Consider the following 21,338-nt stretch of genomic DNA (forward strand, 5'->3'; position numbering starts at 1 on the left):
CCACAAGGTCTGAGGGACAGTAGACCGGCCCCCTGCTGAAAAGGTTTGCTGACCCCTGTGCTAGAAGGATTCCTTCTGATTTTATCAATGACTCCTAACAAAGACTTAAAACTGTGGGGGGAACAGGAACCTTGGGAATCTATCTGAAAAAGAAACATAAAACAGGCAAACAAAATCAATCTGGATGCAGAGTATATGCCCAGCCAGATGGACTGGGCATCATAATAATAACAATAATAATAGTCATGCAAAATTCAGCAGTCCTTTCCACAATTATTTCCAGACTCGTGGAGTGCTCACAGACTGTTGCTATTTTCAGGTGGGTTTCGACCTAGCAAATTTGAGTTGTGCAATTATAATGGATTGGAGCTCTTGCGCAACAAACCCACTCCCCTCCCTGTTTGCTGGAAGGAAAGTAATGGAGAAAGGCACTGGAATGCGCACATAATGTCTGCTTGGTCCAATGCCATCTAACTTCCCCCATAAACCCATCAGGAAGAATGCTTGAAAAACAACAAGAAACAGGTTGCTTGGAAGCAACCTTGAATATGCTTTATGAAGTATGCCCATCTTGTGACCCAACAAGCAGAACACAGGCTGCTAGCTGTGTGCACTGTGGCCTGGCAGGTTCTTGGCAACGCCACTGTTGTGTGTGTGTGTGTTTTGTGTTTTTTTTTACCGACTCTGATGGCAGGCAGCAAAACCAGCACTAATGTCCCTGGCAAGCAGCCATTCGAAACTGGCGGGCAGCATTTAACTTGGTGGACCGCAGGCTGGGCAGGTCTGCGTTATGCAAAGGGACCGAGAGGATACAAATCGAAATCGAAGGACACTTTGCGGGAGTTTTCTTTGGAAGAATTCAGGAGGATCCTTCTCTGCATGCAACCGAAAGTCAAGCAGGGTCATAAATCACCAAGCAACAAAATGGCACAGCTGAGTATTACTAACAAGGAAGGTCAGGGTTTCAGAGGCAGGAGATGGGCGATTTCCCAGGAACCGCATCTCCCGTTCCCAGTCCCACCCTATTTTTCATCCTTTCCCTAGATATATATTCCGCCCATCCTTCCTCTGGCAGAAGGAAAGATCGTGGCAATCCCTTTCTGCACCGTGGCTTGACTTCCCCATTGCCGCTTCTGCCATGAAGAATGAAGCTTGCTCCCTGGCCTTTTTCAGAGCCGTCTTTGCCGAGTTCTTGGCCACCATGATATTTGTGCTTGTCGGGGTGGGCTCGGCCTTGAATTGGCCGTCGGCACTCCCACAGATGGTGCAGATTGCCATGGCCTTTGGCTTGGCCATTGCCACCCTCGTCCAGTCCGTGGGCCATGTCAGCGGGGCTCACATCAACCCAGCGGTGACAGTGGCCCTCCTCGTGGCACAAAAGATTTCAGTGGTACGATCGGTGGCCTACGTTGTGGCTCAGATGTTGGGAGCGATAGCCGGGGCAGGGGTGATCTACCAGCTCACTCCAGCCGATATCCGAGGGACCCTGGCCGTCAATGCGGTAAGTGGTGCTGACACATGTATTCCTATTGTCCTGGCTGAGGAAAATGACAAGGGGTCAGTCCTGCTAAATTTCGTGGGTCTTAATACCAGGTAAGCATATACAGGATTGAACCACCTAATGCAGGGTTAGAGAACCTGAGGCCCTACCAGTGTTACTAAACTACAACTTCCATCACTGTAGTTCATGGGTAGGCAAACTAAGGCCTGGGGACTGGATCCGGCCCAATCGCCTTCTCAACCCTGCCCGTGGACAGTCCGGGAATTAGTGTGTTTTTACATGAGTAGAAAGTGTCCTTTTATTTAAAATGCATATGTGGGTTATTTGCGGGGCATAGGAATTCGCTCTTTTTTCTTTTCTTTTTTCAAAATATAGTCCGCTCCCCCCCCCAAAGTCTGAGGGACAGTGGACCAGCCCCCTTGTTGAAAAAGTTTGCTGACCTCTGCCGTAGATTATATACCCTCCAATATTTTGCCGATGAAAATAGGGACATCCTATTCCATAGTATTATTATTATTATTATTATTATTATTATTATTATTATTATTATTATTACCCCACCCATCTGAAGATGTTAAGCTTCTTCTTTTTTCCCCAAAATCTCAGAAAAGAAAAATTTTTGAGTTATTTTTAAGGGGTTTGCCAAAATCAAGACTTCTACCGGTTTCGACTGCCATATTCTGGTTACGTCTGGGAAATTCCAGACATATGGCAGTCCTACTCTAGGTGGCTTTCAACATATATGAAAACATTATAAAGCATTAAGAAAACTTCCCTATCCAGGGCTGCCTCCAGATGTCTTCTGAAGGTTGTATAGTTAATTATCTCCTTGGTTTGGGGGGTGGCATAACTCTGTGGCCTCCAGCATTTCTCTGATGAAAATAGGGACGTCCTAAGGAAAATTGGGACATTCCAGGATCAAATCAGAAACTGGGACAGCTTCTGTAAATCTGGGACTGTCCCTGGAAAATAGGGACACTTGCAGGGTCTGTGACTATTGACCATGCTGGCTGGGGCTAATGGGAGTTGGAGTCCAAAAACATCTGGAAAGCCATAAATTCCCCATCCCTAATGCTACCTGGAGGAAACATGTTATGCCCTCCCCTGGCTGGAAGAACATCATATCGTGGGGCACACCATGGCCAAGTGCCGTTCTACAAACCCATTGGCATTATAGCCAATTTATAGTCCTGTGAGTGTGGAGATTTCAAAATCCATCAGGGTTCATGATGAGTGCTGGAGATTACCTCTATTGTCCTTCTCAGGGGTGGCTCACTGCCAGTTATTATCAGCAATTAGAGGATTTTGTGCAGCAGCAAAAGCTTGTTGGCACAGGATCCTGTCTTAATTTAAAAATTATTAATACTTTATGTTGTTTTCTACCATTTTAATATAATTATTCTATATTTCCCACTGTTTTTTTATAAAAAAATTACATTGTTTTTAATTATACAGTTAATGTTGTACTTAATATATTATGTTGTGTTTTATGTGCTTTGTTTTCTTCCTGCTTTCTTTACACACAACAACAATAACTACAACAACAACAACACATATACAGTCGTACCTTGGAAGTCAAACGGAATCTGTTCCGGAAGTCCGTTCAACTTCCAAAACATTCGGAAACCAAAGCACGACTTCCGATTGGCTGCAGGAAGCTCCTGCAGCCAATCAGAAGCTGTGGAAAACCCGTGTCGGACGTTCAGGTTCCAAAAGAACGTTAGAAAACCAGAGCACTCACTTCCGGGTTTCAATCGCTCGGGAGCCAATTTGTTCAGGAGCCAAGGCATTTGAGATCCAAGGTACGACTGTATTGCCAGGCCTTAGGGGTGTCTACAACTTACATTGAACAAGTGTGCAGTCTGTGTGCCTGTGTACACAATAGCTGGACTGCACAAATGCACAAGTGTACAAGTGTACAAGTGTACATTGTTTTAGACAAGCACTTGTGCAGGTGTAGAGTACGATGAACCTGTGTCCATCGTAACGTGTGAACAACCCTCTTGCCTAAAGCCAATAGGGTTAGGCTGGAGAGGAGATAGCTGGGGCAATGCCAAAAAAGCCCGAGCTTCGATTGCAGAAGGTTTTTGGCAGCTATACAAAGGGATGTGGAGTTCAGCCAAGGGATTGTGCTTGTCCTCAGCTACAATCAGAGCAGTGCAAGTTGCTTCTGGTTATTTCAGTGGCCCGGTGAATCTAGATCATTTACAGGCTCTCCAGCAGAGTGCTATGAAAACTTTGTCACACCGGCATGGTCTTGATTCCAACTACAGTGGTACCTCGGGTTAAGAACTTAATTCGTTCTGGAGGTCCATTCTTAACCTGAAACTGTTCTTAACCTGAGACACCACTTTGGCTAATGGGGCCTCCCACTGCCGCCACCGCGCGATTTCTGTTCTCATCCTGAAGCAAAATTCTAAACCCGAGGTACTATTTGTGGGTTACCAGAGTCTGTAACCTGAAGCATCTGTAACCCGAGGTACCGCTGTACAATTCTCTTTGGATCTTTACAATATCACCCTTCCAAGGAACTGCATTCCCTTGTTTGACAAAGTGGGAAGGGATCTTCTCTGGCAATGCCAGCCATAAATCCAGAATCAGAATGGAACATCACAGAAGTGACTAGGGGCTTCTCCAGACTGATGTGTTTTATTGTGGACATCTTCTGCAGTATATTCTCAGTGCAATAATAGTACATTAGTGGTGTATTTTTCAAAAGAACACAGCAAAGGGAAAACAGTATACTTATAGGGTTGTTGTAATGCATACAGTTTAAAACAAAGGGCAAATCACCTTAAAGGTGCTAAAGGGGTGTCTCCACACCCCACCATTGTTCAGCCCGGACACTGAGGTCCAGCTCCGAGGGCCTTCTGGCAGTTCCCTCACTGTGAGAAGTGAGGTTACAGGGAACCAGGCAGAGGGCCTTCTCGGTAGTGGCACCTGTCCTGTGGATGTCAAGGAAATAAAAAACTACAGTGGACGCTCGGGTTGCAAACGTGATCTGTGCGGGAGGCACGTTCGCAACCCACTGTGTTCACAACCCACAGTGCACGTGATGGTTCGATTCGGCGCTTCTACTCATGCGCAAAGCGTGATTTAGTGCTTCTGCGCATGTGCGACCGCCAAAACCCAGAAGTAACCCATTCTGGTACTTCCGGGTTTCAGTGCGTCTGTAACCCAAAAAAACGCAACCTGAAGATTCTGTAACCCGAGGTATGACTGTATCTGGTTTTTAGAAGACATCTGAAGGCAACCTTGTATCAGATGTCAAGGAAATAAACAACTATCTGATTTTTAGAAGACATCTGAAGGCAACCTTGTATCAGGAAGTTTTAAAGGTTTTATTATATGTGCTGGAAGCCACCCAGCGTGGCAGGGGAAACCCAGCCAAATGGGCAGGGTATAAATAATAAAATTATTATTATTGAGACATAACGAAACCACCAGAAACCACCCTTTTTATCTCTAAAGTGCCCAAAGAGGTCAGTTACAGGTTTTCCTTTAAACAACAGGGGATGTCAGCCTACGCATCTTGCCAAAGAGTAGTGAGAAAAAGCAGCACTTGCCAAAATTCTGTGCAACTGGGACAGGGGGTCTTTGTCCTCCATTGAATTCTGCCACCCTAGAGCAGGGGTGGGAGCAACCTGCTCTTCTCCTGATGTTGGCACATTCCAGTTCCCAACAGCACCAGCCGACATGGCCAACGGTCAGGAGAGTGATGGGGGTCTGTAGTCCAGCAACCCCTGAGAGGAGCATAGAGGGATCTCCATCCCATGCCCTAGAGAACCAGCACTGGGTGCTTCTGCGATGATGAAGCTGGCCGGCAGGTTAGCAAGTGTAGAAGCTTCTAAGCCGACTTGTTATATCCAGATACTCCTATTTCCTTTAGAAGTTAGTTGCTGGCAGGGCTCCAGCGAACACCAGCACGACTTAATTACTAGACTCTCGATTTCTCCTTTGGTGCCGATCCTGCTGGAAAAACACACATTTGGGCCTGGGAGTGCTTCTGAGACGATCAGACGGATGGGCACATAATTAGCTGCGTCATTCAGCAGGGCAGCCCGTCCATGCTAAGCCGGCAAGTCGGTGTTTTATGGCCCGACCAACCCTTGGAATTGTCAGCTGTTCCTGGAAATCAACCCCATGGAGGCCACCTAACTTTTGTTCACTAAACGCTGCCGCCTGGGGGAGAGGGATGGTAATTGTGTCTGCTGTCTCTCTCTGCTTTTGCCAAGACTCAAAGGCTGCCTCTTCCCGTGCTTCCTCCTCCTTCACAACTTCCCTAATCTTTGCAGCTGCACAACAACACAGGAGCAGGACAGGCAGTGGCAGTAGAGCTGATTCTGACCTTCCTGCTGGTCCTCTGCGTCTTCGCCTCGACGGACAGCCGCAGAACTGATGTTGTGGGCTCCCCGGCATTATCTATCGGACTTTCAGTCACGGTCGGCCATTTCCTAGGGGTGAGTGTTGTTATCTCAGCTGGGCAGAGCAACAGTACAGGGTGTGTTCCTCAGATGAGATGGCTCCACAGTTCTCCTTACAGGGTCCTTGCTGCAAGATCACATTCACCCGGTGCTATACCAGCTGCACTGGCTCCCGGTGGAGTACAGGATCAGGTTTAAGGTGCTGGTTTTAACCTTTAAAGCCCTATACAGCCTAGGACCCTCATGCCTATGGGACCGCCTCTCCTGGTATGTCCCACAGAGGAGCTTACGACCTTCAAACAAAAACATCTTGGAGGTCCAAGGCCACAGAGAGGTTAGGCTGGCCTCAACCAGAGCCAGGGCTTTTTCGGCTGTGGCTCCGATCTGGTGGAAAGCTCTGCCACAAGAGACTAGGGCCCTGAGGGACTTGACATCTTTCCGCAGGGCCTGCAAGACAGAGCTGTTCCACTAAGCCTTTGGCCAAGGCACAGCCTGACTCCCTCCTTTGGCAATCTTTACAGAACTCTAGCCCAATGGGTGCCATCAATTTGATTTGAATTAATTTTTATAATGAAATGATTTTAGAATGTTGTATTATTTTATTGTTAGCCGCCCTGAGCCCGGCTTCGGCTGGGGAGGGCGGGATATAAATACAAATTTATTATTATTATTTATTTATTATTATTATTTACCATTGCATTCCAGCAGGGGGTGCTATGGCAATTGGGGTGGGGGTGGGGTAAGGCAGTGTTGGGATACTGCCAGGAAGAGGGGGGCATCAGGCAGGCCCCCAGCTGGCTCCAGCCCCTGGCCAGCAGCCGATCTCCCTTGGAACAGCATCAATCAGCAACACGAGCCTCAGATGTGTTTAGAGACCCGTGCACACTCGATCAGCAGAGTGTGTAAATCTTCTCACAGCAGAAGAGGCTGACAGAGAAATGTGTAAGCATAAATGTACAGCATTTTATTCAGCATAGTTCAGGAACAGAGGAAAACATGTCTGCTTCCCTTCGTCTCCAGCAAAACAGCAGTAACACGAAAGCTATATACAAACGGAAGTTCCCAGCAAGTGCTGGAAGTAAACAGGCATGTGACACACCAGTCATGCCTGCTCCTTTTAAGGTGGAACGGAACTACCATATTGTTCGCTCTATAAGACGCACCAGACCACAAGATGCACCTAGTTTTTGGAGGAGAAAAAAAAAAATTCTGAATCTCAGAAGCCAGAACAGCAAGAGGGATTGCTGTGCAGTGAAAGCAGCAATCCCTCTTGCTGTTCTGGCTTCTGGGACAGCTGCGCAGCCTGCATTCGCTCCATAAGACATTTCCCCTTACTTTTTAGGAGGGAAAAAGTGAGTCTTATAGAGCAAAAAATACGGTATATCCTAACAGGCAGGTCCCTGGTGCTTCTATTAGCCAGTAATAAGTGTATGGAGGAACCATGTGTGTAGAACCAGTGGCCTGGTTCCTTCGTATAAAAGCTAGCCAGCATTTTGCCAGTGAAATGGTCAAGGAGGCTGTTTCTGCACATGCTGTAAAGGGAAGTGAGGAGAAGATGGGGCCAGTCGACCTGGGAGAAGCATATAGGAGAAGCAAAACGCTGGTCCCAAACCTCCACTGCCTTGAGGGATATCTTCAGGAGAAGAAAAGGCTAAGGGGTAAACAACACACATCTGGAGTGGAGTCCCTAAGACGGTTGGATGGCGTCTTGCACGTCTCTTCAACTCCTGCCTCCAAGCTGGGGTCAAACGTATTGCTCTGCTTTCCTTTGGATCACATCTGTGAGGCCGAGAAAGCAGTATTATTGTCTGCGCAGCCCAGGACCTCGATACCCACGGCCCAGGCTTGTGCCCCAGGGAGGTCACGTCAGTGATACTATTGCAGCGGTTTGTATTCACCCCTGGAGGCACACTCCATTGTCTCTGTGGGTGCCCATAACGACAATTACCATATTTTTCGCCCCATAGGACGCACCGGCCCATAGGATGCACCAAGTTTTTTTGGGGGGAAATAAAGAAGAAGAAAAAATTCCCCCCCAGGCGCTTGTGGGGCCGGCAGCGGGCAGAAGCGCTCTTCTCCCCGCCGCCCGCCTGCAGACCAGGTCCGGGGACAGCTGAAAGACGCACTGCACTTCCCAGCTGTCCCCGGAGCTTGCGGGGCAGGCGGCAGGGAGAAGCGCTCTTCTCCCCGCTGCCCGCCTGCAGACCAGGTCTGGGGACAGCGGGAAGACGCGCTGCGCCTCCCAGCTGTCCCCGGAGCTTGCGGGGCTGGCAGCGGGGAGAAGCGCTCTTCTCCCCGCCGCCCGCCTGCAGACCAGGTCTGGGGACAGCGGGAAGACGCGCTGCACCTCCCAGCTGTCCCTGGAGCTTGCGGGGCTGGCGGCAGGGAGAAGCACGCGTCTCCCCGCCGTCAGCCTCCAAACCACATCGGGAGACAGTGGGATGGCGGCGTTCCGCCTCCCCGCTGTCCCCCGACCTTGTGGGGCTGGCGCTGTGGCTCTCCTGAAGCCTGGAGAGTGAGAGGGGTCGGTGCGCACCGACCCCTCGCGCTTTCCAGGCTTCAGCAAAAGCCTGCATTCGCCCCATAGGACGCACACACATTTCCCCTTCATTTTTGGAGGGGAAAAAGTGCGTCCTATAGGGCAAAAAATACGGTACTGTTGTTGCTATTTGATTTTTGTACCTGCCCTTCACCCAGTGGAAGCTGGTCTGTTGGGGTGAATGGGGCATTGCCCCACCAACCTCTGTCTGCCCCTAACCAGCCCCCCATCTGCCTGCTTTCCAAGTGTCATCTAGGGCCAGGGGTGGCGCTAGCTGTCATATCCTTCCTCCTTTGTCTTGCCATCATAGAACTCAGCAGGGAGGAGGATGGGAGCAAAGCCAGCATCAGTTGGCTCTGCCTGTCATTGGCTCTCTGGCGCCACCTACAGTTGACCTCCCTGCTGTTTTCCCTGCCAGTCCTAATGGGCACCAGATGGCCACTTACCTTCAATGCTAGGCCCCAGGGCGAGTTACTTACAAAAACATTGCAATAAAATATGGAAAGGTGTTAGGACCTTTTGCTCTATCCATCGTTACACGATGACATTTCCCCATCATTATTACCTTCCAGATCTATTTCACGGGCTGCTCGATGAATCCTGCACGGTCTTTTGGCCCCGCTGTCATAATGGCAAACTTCCAGGATCACTGGGTAAGTTCTTCCTTCCAGTTGCCACCTGAGACTTCAAAATCAGGCTTGTGATGGGCCCTGATATTTCTAGGAGATGAAGGACAGAAGTAGATATTCCCACCTTCCCCCACATTTTCTGATGTTTCTCTGATGAAAATAGGGACGTCCTATTCCATAAACATAATAATTTAATTATTTATACCCTGCCCATCTGACTATGTCGCCCCAGTCACTCTGAGTGGCTTCCAACATATATAAAAACATAACAAAACATTAAACACTAAAAAAACCCAAAAAACTTCCCAACACAGGGCTGCCTTCAGATGTCTTCTAAAGTTACTTATTTCCTTGGCTCGGGGGTCACATAACCCTCCAAGTGTCCCTATTTCCCGATTTTTCTTAGGATGCCCCTATTTTCATTGAAGAAATATTGGAGGGTATGGAGTTATGCAAGCCCCGAGCCAAGGAGATAAGTAACTATACAACCTTTAGAAGACATTTGAAGGCAGTCTTGTATAGGGGATTTTTAAAAATGTTTAATACTTTATTATGTTTTAATATATGTTGGAGGGACGAGGGTGACGCTGTGGTCTAAACCACCGAGCCTAGGGTTTGCCGATCGGAAGGTCGGCGGTTCAAATCCCCATGATGGGGTGAGCTCCCGTTGTTCGGTCCCAGCTCCTGCCCACCTAGCAATTCGAAAGCACCTCAAAGTGCAAGTAGATAAATAGGTAACGGTCTGGCGGGAAGGTAAACGGTGTTTCCATGCGCTGCTCTGGTTCGCCAGAAGAGGCTCAGTCATGCTGGCCACATGACCCGGAAGCCACAAATGCCAGCTCCCTCAGCCTGTAGAACAAGATGAGTGCCGCAACCCCGAGTCGTCTGCAACTGCACCTAATGGTCAGGGGTACCTTTACCTTAATATATGTTGGAAACTGCCTAGAGTAGCTGGGACAACCCAGTCACAGATGGGCAGAATATAAATGATGATGGTGGTGATTGACTACGTCTCTATTTTCATCAGAGAAACGTTGGGGGGGGTGCCATATTATCCAACATTTCTCCAAAGAAAATAGTAAATCCTACCATATTCTTCAATATTTCTCTGATGAAAATAGGGACATCCTGAGGAAAAGAGGGACATTCCGGGATCAAATCAGAAACCAGGACGGCTTCTGTAAATCCACAACTGTCCCTGGAAAATAGGGGCACTTGGAGGGTCTGATTTTTACCACCCTCATCCACGATGAGCATCAGATTTCCAAGGTGCTAGAAATTGGGCGTAGAAAGGGCAAAATCCTGTCTTCCAGGCCCTGGCACATGGATGAATGGCCGGTGCATTAATTAGATGTATACAAACAAGACTCAATTCTTGTCGGGCTCTGTCTTAATTAAAATCAGTTGTTTATGAAATACGGGTGTGGAAATTGATAAATGAGCTATGGGCCTTATCTTAGGGCCCCTGTTTAGACAATCTGTTATCCTGAGATAATCATTCCTCCGTTTGCTTCAGCCTTTAATTTGCTTACATGCTCAAGTGATAAATTAGATGCTGGAGTAATGTGAAAGGAAGTCAGCCAACTCTAGCAAGATCAGGGACCCGACGCGGCTCACCTTTCTTTCGACCCAGAATAAGGAACAGAAGAATCTTGGGTCACTGGAGTTCCTTAATGGGTAAACAACAGTTGCCAGAATTCTGGGAATTGTAGTTTACCTCTAACAGAGCTGCAAGTCGCAGTACCCTTAACAAACTGCATTTCCCATGATTCATTGGAGGAAGTAACATGCTTTAAATTATGGTGCGCGTCTAAGATTTTTCTTCCACTATGCTTTTTCACAAAAGGGTGTTAGGCTCAGAGTTGTTTTGAGAGTCTCCTGTGATTATACAGAATTGGAACAAATAGTACTGTTGTGCCCCGAGAATTGCATTATAGGGATCACAGAGACATTTCAAGGCTTAACTCCTCCCTATGGGTAAAATACTTGCAGTGTTTATGCGGCAGAGGCACAAGCAAGATCGGCTAATTGTCTATTATCTCTGGGAGCAGCTCCAGTTGACAATGTTGATGTGTGATGTCAGGAGCTGACGTTGGCCATAGGTAACAGGAATGGTGAGCACAAAACATAAGAGAATTTCGGAGTATAGCTACATCGTGCATGGATCCAGAATCATTTCCTTTGAGCGCCTCGAGACAGTTCCAAAGCCATTTGACTCTGCTCTGGCCAACTGCTATGTCCCAGTGGGATAGGCTATAGCGAGACTGCACTTGGCAGCAGAACATGGTTGGCATATCTTGGATCCTTGCCCCATTATGCATTCTGAGCAGAGGATGGAAATAATAATAATAATAATAATAATAATAATAATAATAATAATAATAATAATTTATTATTTCTACCCCGCCCATCTGGCTGGGTTTCCCCAGCCACTCTGGGTGGCTTCCACAGAGACCAAAAATACACTAAAATGTCACACATTAAAAACTTCCCTGAACCTTAAGATGTCTTCTGAATGTCAGGTAGTTGATTATCGCTTTGACATCTGATGGGAGGGCGTTCCACAGGGTGGGCGCCACTACCGAGAAGGCCCTCTGCCTGGTTCCCTGTAGCTTTGCTTTTCGCAATGAGGGAACCGCCAGAAGGCCCTCGGCGCTGGACCTCAGTATCTGGGCAGAAGCCAATGTAGGTCTTTCAAGACCGGTGTTATGTGGTCTCGGCGGCTGCCCCCAGTCACCAGTCTAGCTGCTGCATTCTGGATTAGTTGTAGTTTCTGGGTCACCTTCAAAGGTAGCCCCACATAGAGCGCATTGCAGTAGTCCAAGCGGGAGATAACTAAAGCATGCACCACTCTGGCGAGACAGTTCGCGGGCAGGTAGGGTCTCAGCCTGCATACCAGATGGAGCTGGTAGACAGCTGCCCTGGACACAGAATTGACCTGTGCCTCCATGGACAGCTGTGAGTCCAAAATGACTCCCAGGCTGCGCACCTGGTCCTTCAGGGGCACAGTTACCCCATTCAGGACCAGGGAGTCCTCCACACCTGGCCTCCCCCTGTCCCCCCAAAACAGTACTTCTGTCTTGTCTTTTTTTTGAAAAAAAAAAGATATTTATTGAGATTTTCAAAATGTTGCAAAAAATAAAATAAAATAGAAGCAGAAGAAAATACAAAATAAAAATAGTTGACAAAGTAGAAAAAAAACCCAAAAAAACCCCTTCCCACCATATGAGTAAAAAATTCCAAATAAGAAAAAGTGACAGAAAAAAAAGAAAAATACAGAAATACATCACAAACCGTTAAAAACATTTAAAAACAAATTAATTATTTTCAGATCCTTAACTGTCATTGCCTTCTTTCTTAGACCTCCTCCTCCTCCCTTTCTTTGTATCCTAGTTATTAATTATCCCAGCAAATCCTTTCCATGTTTCATAATATTCTGCCATTGCATTACCCTAAACTGTTTTAATCTTATCTTTCTATAATAAAATAAACCTTAAAGCTTAAAACTTAAATCTTATCCTTAACAACTTCTCATAACCATAATATTCTTTCATAATTATTTAAACATCTTTGCTAAAGCCAAATAATTTCATTCCAACATTTTTCTAACATTCATCAATTTTATAAAACAATTCTGATGGTAGAGAAAATAGATACAAACAGATCCAATCTTCATCCAACGTCCCTTCCTCCTGGTTCCGGGTTTTGTCAGTCCTTATTATCCCGTCGATCTAGCCCATTAACCTGGCAACCTTATATCCGAGGCCCTCAAGTCTCTTCCATGTCCCTTCCGCGGCTCTTCTTCATATTTGTAACTGTATTTTCCCTTGTCTCCTGCTCGTGGTAACTCCAGCTTGACAATGTTTTTAACCCTTCTCGACAGATCAGCCCCTTTTCCATGTTCAACACTGAATTCCATGTAGTATTTAAAAGCATGTTTCAAAGACCCTCCAAAATTAAGAGCCCCCACAGTCCCAAACATCTCACAGCCCATTGCCATATTTGAAAAGTCCAAACATCCCAGCATAGGGGGTCAATCCAGCCCCCCATTTCCAAGCCAAACCAAACTTTTCCTTTCCAAATCTGGCTTTTTCCACGTTCATTTGTCAAATCCGAAAAATCATATTCCTGTTGGGCCTGTTCTGTCAAGACACACTCCTGATTTAATTCCTGAGTGGGCTCCACATATTTTCCCACTGTCTGTTCAAAATTTCCCACTGCCTGTTCAAAATTTCTAGTCGAAGTCGCCATCCAATTCACCTTCTCGTGTAATTGTTCCAGTAGGGCATTTGTTTTATAGAGAGCACACAACAAAGCTTCTGAATAATGTCCTGCAAGGTCAGATGCCAGTTCCCACAGGTGTAATCTGTAACTCCCTGGAGTTAGTTACAGTTTCACAGACTCCCTCTAGGGGGAAAATTTCTATTTGTTCTTGCAACAAAGTTTCCCTTTTTAAGATACTTTGTCCATATATATTTCTTTAAAATGCGAAAGGGAACAGTGGAATCACTATGTTTCTCTTCTTTTAGCTATCTGTCAAAGACACTTGTCTTTGGTCAATGAACTTCAAACGTCAGTCCTGACTCCCCGCTCCAGGATCAGGACGGAGGAAAGTTACTTTACTTTAAAGTCACTTTAAACAATCCAAAAAGATCCCCCCCCCCTTCTCCTGCTGTCAAAGGGAGGTTCCACAATTTTAAATGGTGAAATCCAATCTTTTAAAAAAGATTTTCTGAGCTCTAGTTTAAATTGTCTTTGCTTTATTCTGTTTACAAAAGAACAGAAGGCTGACTTCCTGTTTAGACCTTCCCGTTCCGTACCAAATTAGAATAGGTTTTTAAAATCCAATTCTTTCTTTCCTGCTTGCTAGTCCTTATTTAATGTCCAATTGTTCAAAGTCTAAGTACTCACGGGTGCTTATTTTAAAGTCCAAATTGTCCCAGGAAAAAGGCAGCGCTCTCCGGCAACGGCTATGTGGCTTCGCTCCACGGAAATAGCAGTTGACTCACAGCACCGCGCCACTTCCCCCTCTTCACTTCGGAGCCCGTTAGTGGGTTCCTTAGCGGGTTGGGGGGGGCGCTAAAGGTGCCCGCTGAGTCCCATGGTCACAGGCTTCATCCGCCTGTGATTTTTAAAAGGGTCCCCGCTTCACCGTAGCGGAGAAGACCCGTTTCCCGCGGAGCTAGTCCCTCCAGTTCAGAGGGAGTCTGCCATTGCCGGTAACACCACCCCGGAAGTCCAACAGTACTTCTGTCTTGTCAAGGTCCTTCCAACTCTATGATGGTGTGGTATACCTCAATAGCACCCCTACTGGCCGAGAAGGGGGGAAACAGCTCTGTAGCTGCTCCAATTGGGAATGATTCCATTGAGGAGTGACTCACCAAAAACCTATGTTTTGTTTGCACTTCTTCAGATCTTTTGGGTGGGACCTCTGGCGGGCGGCATTGTGGCCTCTCTGATCTACAACATCATCCTCGCTCCTGACACAAGAAGCCTATCCGAGAGGCTTGATGTTCTGAAAGGGACCTACCAACCTGAAGATGACTGGGTGGAGAAGAATGATCAGAAGTACTCAACGGAACTGGTGGATCACAGGATCATAGAATCATAGAACGGTCGAGCTGGAAGGGACTCTGACGGTTATCCAGCCGAAACCCACTGTCAAACAGCGTTTACTGTCAGAAAGTTCTTCCTATTTAGTCAGAATCTCCTTTCTTGTAACTCTCCAATCTCCTTTCATCCAGGCTAAATGAACCCAGCTCCTTCAACCGTTCCTCATCAGGCTTGCTTTCCAGACCCCTGATCATCTTGGTCGCCTTCCTCTGCACACATTCCAGCTTGTCAATATGCTTCTTAAATTGTGGTGCCCAGAACTGGACACAGGTGTGGTCTGACCAAGGCAGAGCAGAGAGAGACGCGGGTGGCGCTGTGGGTTAAACCACAGAGCCTATGGCTTGCCGATCAGAAGGTTGGCGGTTCGAATCCCCGCGACGGGGTGAGCTCCCATTGCTTGGTCCCTGCTCCTGCCAACCTAGCAGTTCAAAAGCATGTCAAAGTGCAAGTAGATAAATAGGTACCGCTCCGGCGGGAAGGTAAATGGCGTTTCCGTGCGCTGCTCTGGTTTGCCAGAAGCGGCTTAGTCATGCTGGCCACATGACCCGGAAGCTGTACGCCGGGTCCCTCGGGCAATAAAGCGAGATGAGCGTCACAACCCCAGAGTCGGTCACGACTGGACCTAATAGTCAGGGGTCCCTTTACCTTTACTTTTATTAACTTCCCAAGATCTGGAAAGGGAGTAACTTTGCACTGCGCAAAGAAGCACTTTTGTCTGGCCTGTACCTCCCAATGTCCAGCTTCCCTGGATGCCCACGAATTCTAGTGTTACTAGAGAGGGAGAAAAACATTCCTCCACCCACTTTCTTCATACCACAAATAATGGTATGAACTCCCATCATTTCTCCCCCTTACTTGTCTTTTCTCTAAACTAAAAATTTTTAAGGTGGTTAAGAAGGGGCTACTCTGCACCACTCCTCCAGGCTGATAAAGGACCAAACGAAAACAGTACTCACACCATCCCTTACAGACCAGCTCCCACCCCTGCCCTCATTCTGGATTTTTCCTACCATCTCCCTAGGGCAGGGGTCAGCAACCGTTTTCAGCCATGGGCTGCTCCACCATCCCTCAGACCATGTGGTGGGCCGGACTATATTTTGAAGGGGGGAAAATGAACGAATTCCTATGCCCCACAAATGACCCAGAGATGCATTTTAAATAAAAGGACACATTCTACTCATGTAAAAACATGCTGATTCCTGGACCATCCGTGGGCCAGATTGAGAAGGCAATTGGGCCGCATCCGGCCCACGGGCCTTAGGTTGCCTACCCCTGCTCTAGGGTGTTGCATAGGCATCCCTTTATTTACTGAGCGGGTGCCTTTGTTGAATAGCCTTCCATGTGCCTGGAGCATGGGAAGTCTCAGCTTGTCCACACCCTCCAACGTCAACTGATGCATCTAGTCTTTTGACATCCCCAGGTCTCTCCTTCCTGGCTGTGTTCTTCAGTGAATGTAGATTGTAAGCCCTTTGGAGGCAGAGACTCTGTTAATTCTGTTCAGTGCCTAGCACACTGGTGGGGCTAAACTAAATGTTAAATAGCAGTAATAACAATAAAGCGGTAATAATAAATGGAGCAAAAGCAGCAGCGTCAAACTGGCCAGCACATAGCAAGCCACAGTGATGGATTTATGTATAAACTAAACAAGCTATAGCTTAGGGCTCCACTCTCTTGGGGGGGGGGAATTAAAAGAAAAAAGCACTGGATGTACATTTCCAAAAGATAAGATAAAAAACAAATAAAATAAAACCTACATACAGCAACAGTGTTTTGTGTTGTGTCAGCTCCTATGATGTACTGTAAGTAGTGCTAGCCTGCTCCCTAAAATATCACTGGTTTGCTCATTTCTATATACAGTGGTACCTCAGGTTAAGTACTTAATTCGTTCCGGAGGTCCGTACTTAACCTGAAACTGTTCTTAACCTGAAGCACCACTTTAGCTCATGGGGCCTCCTGCTGCTGCCGCGCCGCCGGAGCACGATTTCTCTTCTTATCCTGAAGCAAAGTTCTTAACCTGAAGCACTATTTCTGGGTTAGCGGAGTCTGTAACCTGAAGCGTATGTAACCTGAAGTGTATGTAACCTGAGGTACCACTGTGTAGGGTGCCTACATTCTGCATGGACCGGTTGCATGGCAACATGTAGCATGCAGCTGCAGACTGCAGTGCAGCCCAGTTGAATGTCGGCCAAGCTGTTGCACCAGTTATCTAATATTAAAGAGTGCTTGTAGACTGGTGACCAGGCAGCATAGACTAAGGGTATGAGTCTTATGCCTACCGATTGATTTCATGGAATACATTATTTATTTATTTTGATCCCATTATGGCTTAGGATACCTATTAGGTCCATAAATTACCATGTAGCATACCGTATTTTTTGCACCATAACACTTACTTTATTCCTCCTAGAAAGTAAGGGGAAATGCCTGCGCGTGTTATGGAGCGAGTGCCTACGGGTGGCGGGGGGATCTGCTGCAGTCGTGAGCAGAGGATCCATGGTTCCCCTTCCTTCCCTCCTCCGTGGCTCACTTTGAAACAGCAAAGCGGGAGAAGAGCCGTTGAGTGGGGAGGAGAGAGGGACAGAGAGCCTGCTTCTTTAAAGCAGCAAAGTGGGAGAGGAGAGGAGCCGCTTACACGAGTGTAAGCGGCTCCTGTCCGGTTGGCTCCTTTAAAGCAAGCAGGCTCTCTGTCCCTCTCTCCTCCCCACTCAGCTGGCTAAATAGCAGCAAAGTTTTTCAGCGAGCTGGGGAGGAGGGAGAGAAGCAGAGCCTGCTTGCTTCTCCCCTTATACCCCTCTTCTGCATTATTAACAGCATCCTTCTCCACCCACCCCACGCGTGCTCCTTGGCCCTTGAGTGCTTTTCCTTCCCTCCCCACTTAAAACGTGGTTACAAAGCATGGATCCACATGGATCCTCAGGATTTTTGCATTGGGCTACCTCAAACTCACCGTCAGATCACATGTCTGTGGCCACAGCATGAACCACAAAAATCATACATCCACTGTTTCGTTTAGAATATTTTTTTCCTTGTTTTCCTCCTCTAAAAACTATGTGCGTGTTATGGTCGGGTGCGTGTTATAGAGCGAAAAATACGGTATATTCAACACACAAAAACAGCGACAATTTGTTGCTGACAAAGGACAGCTGGACATATAAAGGGCCCCATTCCCTTCAGTAGCTTAGGGCCTCATCAAAGCTAAATCCGGCCCTACTGCAAATCAGACCTGGTAGAGCATGAGATTCTTAATCTCAGGGTGGTGGGTTTGAATCCCACCTTGAGCAAAAGATTCCTGCGTTGCAGGGGGTTGGACTAGATGACCCTCGTGGTCCCTTTCAACGCCACAATTCTATGCAGTCGAGCCAGCAGAGAAGAGAATTGCGATAAAGCCCTGTTTCCTTATGCAGAGGACGGGGCCTTCCACTTACTTAACCTCAGTCTCTCCAGCACCTTGGAGCAGCCTCCCCCAGCCTGGTGCCCCCCCCCCAATGTTTTGGACTACAACTCCCATCAGCCACAGCCAAGGCGGCGGAATGCCAGGGATGATGGGAGTTGTAGTCTTTTTTTTACAAAAAAGACATCTGGAGGGTACCACATTGGGAAAAGCAGACTTGGAGGGGCAGCAAGAATGTGCTAGGACTTCAGTTGGCTTCTAGAGACTGTGTGAAGAAGAAGAGTTTGGATTTGATATCCCACTTTATCCCTACCCGAAGGAGTCTCCAAGCGGCTCACATTCTCCTTTCCCTTCCTCCCCCACAACAAACACTCTGTGAGGTGAGTGGGGCTGAGAGACTTCAGAGAAGTGTGACTGGCCCAAGGTCACCCAGCAGCTGCATGTGGAGGAGCGGAGACGTGAACCCGGTTCACCAGATTACGAGTCTACCGCTCTTAACCACTACACCACACTGCCCCCGGGGTATCTGGCCTTTGAGCAGCACCAGAAACAAAACAAAGGCATGGACTGGGAATGGTTACAGCCACTACACAGAAGAGACAAAATTTTGCAAAAACGCTTTCCAGCTGGACCAACTGGACTAACAGCAAAAATAATTTTTCATTGGAATGGCACAGCATAAGGAATTTGTAGGAACGTGCCGCTGGAGGGAGGGCAGAGGTGCAAGCCACTTGACAAAAAAGTCCATTTTCTTAATCATTCCAAAGAAATGGGCTGTCATTTTTGTAACATGAACTAAGCTGGGAAGACAGCGGGTGAATTTGCAGCCAGAGATAAATTGTCTGCAATCGGAACGTCCTCGTGCCCCCGGACCATTCCTGCTGTCAATAGGGCAAATGAAATTTCAATTCCATGCAAAAGCTGTCTCAACAGGACTCTGGCCTTGTAAGAAAAGAGAAATCTACAAAGCGGGGGGCGAGAGATTGTAAGTGGATCGCGAAATGAAGGCTGGCATTTGGTCGGCCTCAAAAGCGAACATACTTCCCCTTATTGACATCGATTATATGGATTTTAGGAAGGGCTGTCTTTATTCTTCCAAACTGCTCTGAATCATATCAAGATGAATGATTTCTCTTTTTGGTAAAGGAGCCAGTATCCTTTTCTAACCATATTTTCTCTGTTATATCCTGGTGGTGAAAAGAACATGGAGCAGCCCAGGGCAGCTGGGGATACAAATAATAAAATTATTATACAGTTGCTATGAAGCCCCTTTATAATAAACAAAATAACATACTTCTTCACACACATTGGCCAGTTAAACTAAGGTGGAATCCAGACGCATATAAAAAAGTGTGAAAATGCTTTTTTTTTAAAAAAAAAGTTTTAAAAAATATATTGAATTTGCCATAAACTCGCCATCTAATGTCAGATTTGTATAATGCACTTAAAACACACTAAACACGGTACTTTTGCAGCTGTATAGCTGAATTTACTGCTGCAAGATGCCGTGAAGAGAACCAACTTGGATGTTTTTCAAAGAGAATAAGACCAGTTCATGGAAGTTAACCCTAGTAGTCATGATGGCTGTGTTGTCTCCAGTATCACTGTCCATGTGGAACTTAATAATAATAATAATTTTACCATTTATACCCCGCCAATTGGCTGGGTTGATTCTAGTATTACAAGAGGCAAACGGAAAACCACTTTCTCCATTTTCCCCACACCTTGCATAATCCCTGCTTATTTAACTTATATGCAGAATTCATCATGCAAAAGGCTGGGCTGGATGAATCCCTAGCTAGAATAAAGATTGCCGGAAGAAATATCAACAACCTCAGATATGCAGATGACACAACCTTGATGGCAGAAAGTGAGGAGGAATTAAAGAACATTTTATTGAGGGTGAAAGAGGAGAGTGCAAAATATGGTCTGAAGCTCAGCATCAAAAAAATAGAAAGATCATGGCCACTGGTCCCATCACCTCCTGGCAAATAGAAGGGGAAGAAATGGAGGCAGTGAGAGATTTTACTTTCTTGGGCTCCATGATCACCGCAGATGGTGACAGCAGCCACGAAATTAAAAGATGCCTGCTTCTTGGGAGAAAAGCAATCACAAACCTAGACAGCATCTTAAAAAGCAGAGACATCACCTTGCCAACAAAGGTCCGTATAGTTAAAGCCATGGTTTTCCCAGTAGTGATGTATGGAAGTGAGAGCTGGACTATAAAGAAGGCTAATCGCGGAAGAATTGATGCCTTTGAATTATGGTGCTGGAGGAGACTCTTGAGCGTCCCATGGACTGCAAGAAGATCAAACGTATCCATTCTGAAGGAAATCAGCCCTGAGTGCTCACTGGAAGGACAGATCCTGAAGCTGAGGCTCCAAGACTTTGGCCACCTCATGAGAAGAGAAGACTCCCTGGAAAAGACCCTGATGTTGGGAAAGATGGAGGGCGCAAGGAGAAGGGGACGGCAGAGGGCGAGATGGTTGGACAATGTTCTCGAAGCTACCAGCATGAGTCTGACCAAACTGCAGGAGGCAGTGGAAGACAGGAGTGCCTGGCATGCTCTGGTCCAGGGGGTCACGAAGAGTCGGACACAACTAAACAACTAAACAACAACAACACCATGTCCCTCAACTGAAAAGCGTCAAAAGTTCGTATCTTTCCCCATATGGGGGTTTCTCCAGCCCTTGGACATTTTGATTCCAAAGCAAAACATTTGCTCATTTTAGAAGGAATATATCTACCCTCAGGCAAAGCCCAGCCCAGCCAAGACCTAATATTCTGGGGAAATGCAACAGGAGTTGAAATGCCCAATGGCTGTGAGTCTTGCTGTTATGTAAACAGCAACATTGTCTTGAGATCCCATCTTCTACATGTCTTGAGTGCTGCGTTCTAGCAAAACACCCATCACCGCGATTGGCAGGAAATGAATGCCGCAAGGTTAACAACACAGGCACAACTCCTGTGTTTTTAGCAGTTTCCTGACACACAGAAAATAAGACAGTGAAGTGTCTCTCCCAGCACTTACCACTCTGCCATTAAAAGCTTTGCCTGCTCCATTATGTGTATCAGGAAACGGCTGTAAGCAAATGGATGGAAATAAGGTGGCCACCATAACATGGAGGGTTTGCCAGCATCTTGCAGGGATATCTGGGTGCACAGAAGTGGGGAAGGAACTTGCATTTCTATGTGCTGTGTTTGGAGGGAAACATCATCCCCAACCTTTGAGGTCTCTCTC

The 21,338-nt window shown here is 46.9% G+C and overlaps 1 protein-coding gene across 1 annotated transcript; it reads left to right on the forward strand.

Annotated features, from left to right (window-relative positions):
* Positions 1-739: 739 nt before the first annotated feature.
* Positions 740-17,022, forward strand: LOC308580193 (aquaporin-5-like). The gene is made up of 4 exons (XM_081181550.1): positions 740-1,501; positions 5,797-5,961; positions 9,037-9,117; positions 14,507-17,022. The coding sequence occupies exons 1-4, from the start codon at positions 1,139-1,141 to the stop codon at positions 14,702-14,704; spliced, it is 807 nt and encodes a 268-aa protein (XP_081037676.1). The 5' UTR covers positions 740-1,138; the 3' UTR covers positions 14,705-17,022.
* Positions 17,023-21,338: the final 4,316 nt, after the last annotated feature.

The sequence above is a fragment of the Podarcis bocagei genome (assembly GCF_964188305.1).
Source record: "Podarcis bocagei genome assembly, chromosome: 2".
Taxonomy (NCBI): Eukaryota; Metazoa; Chordata; class Lepidosauria; order Squamata; family Lacertidae; genus Podarcis; species Podarcis bocagei.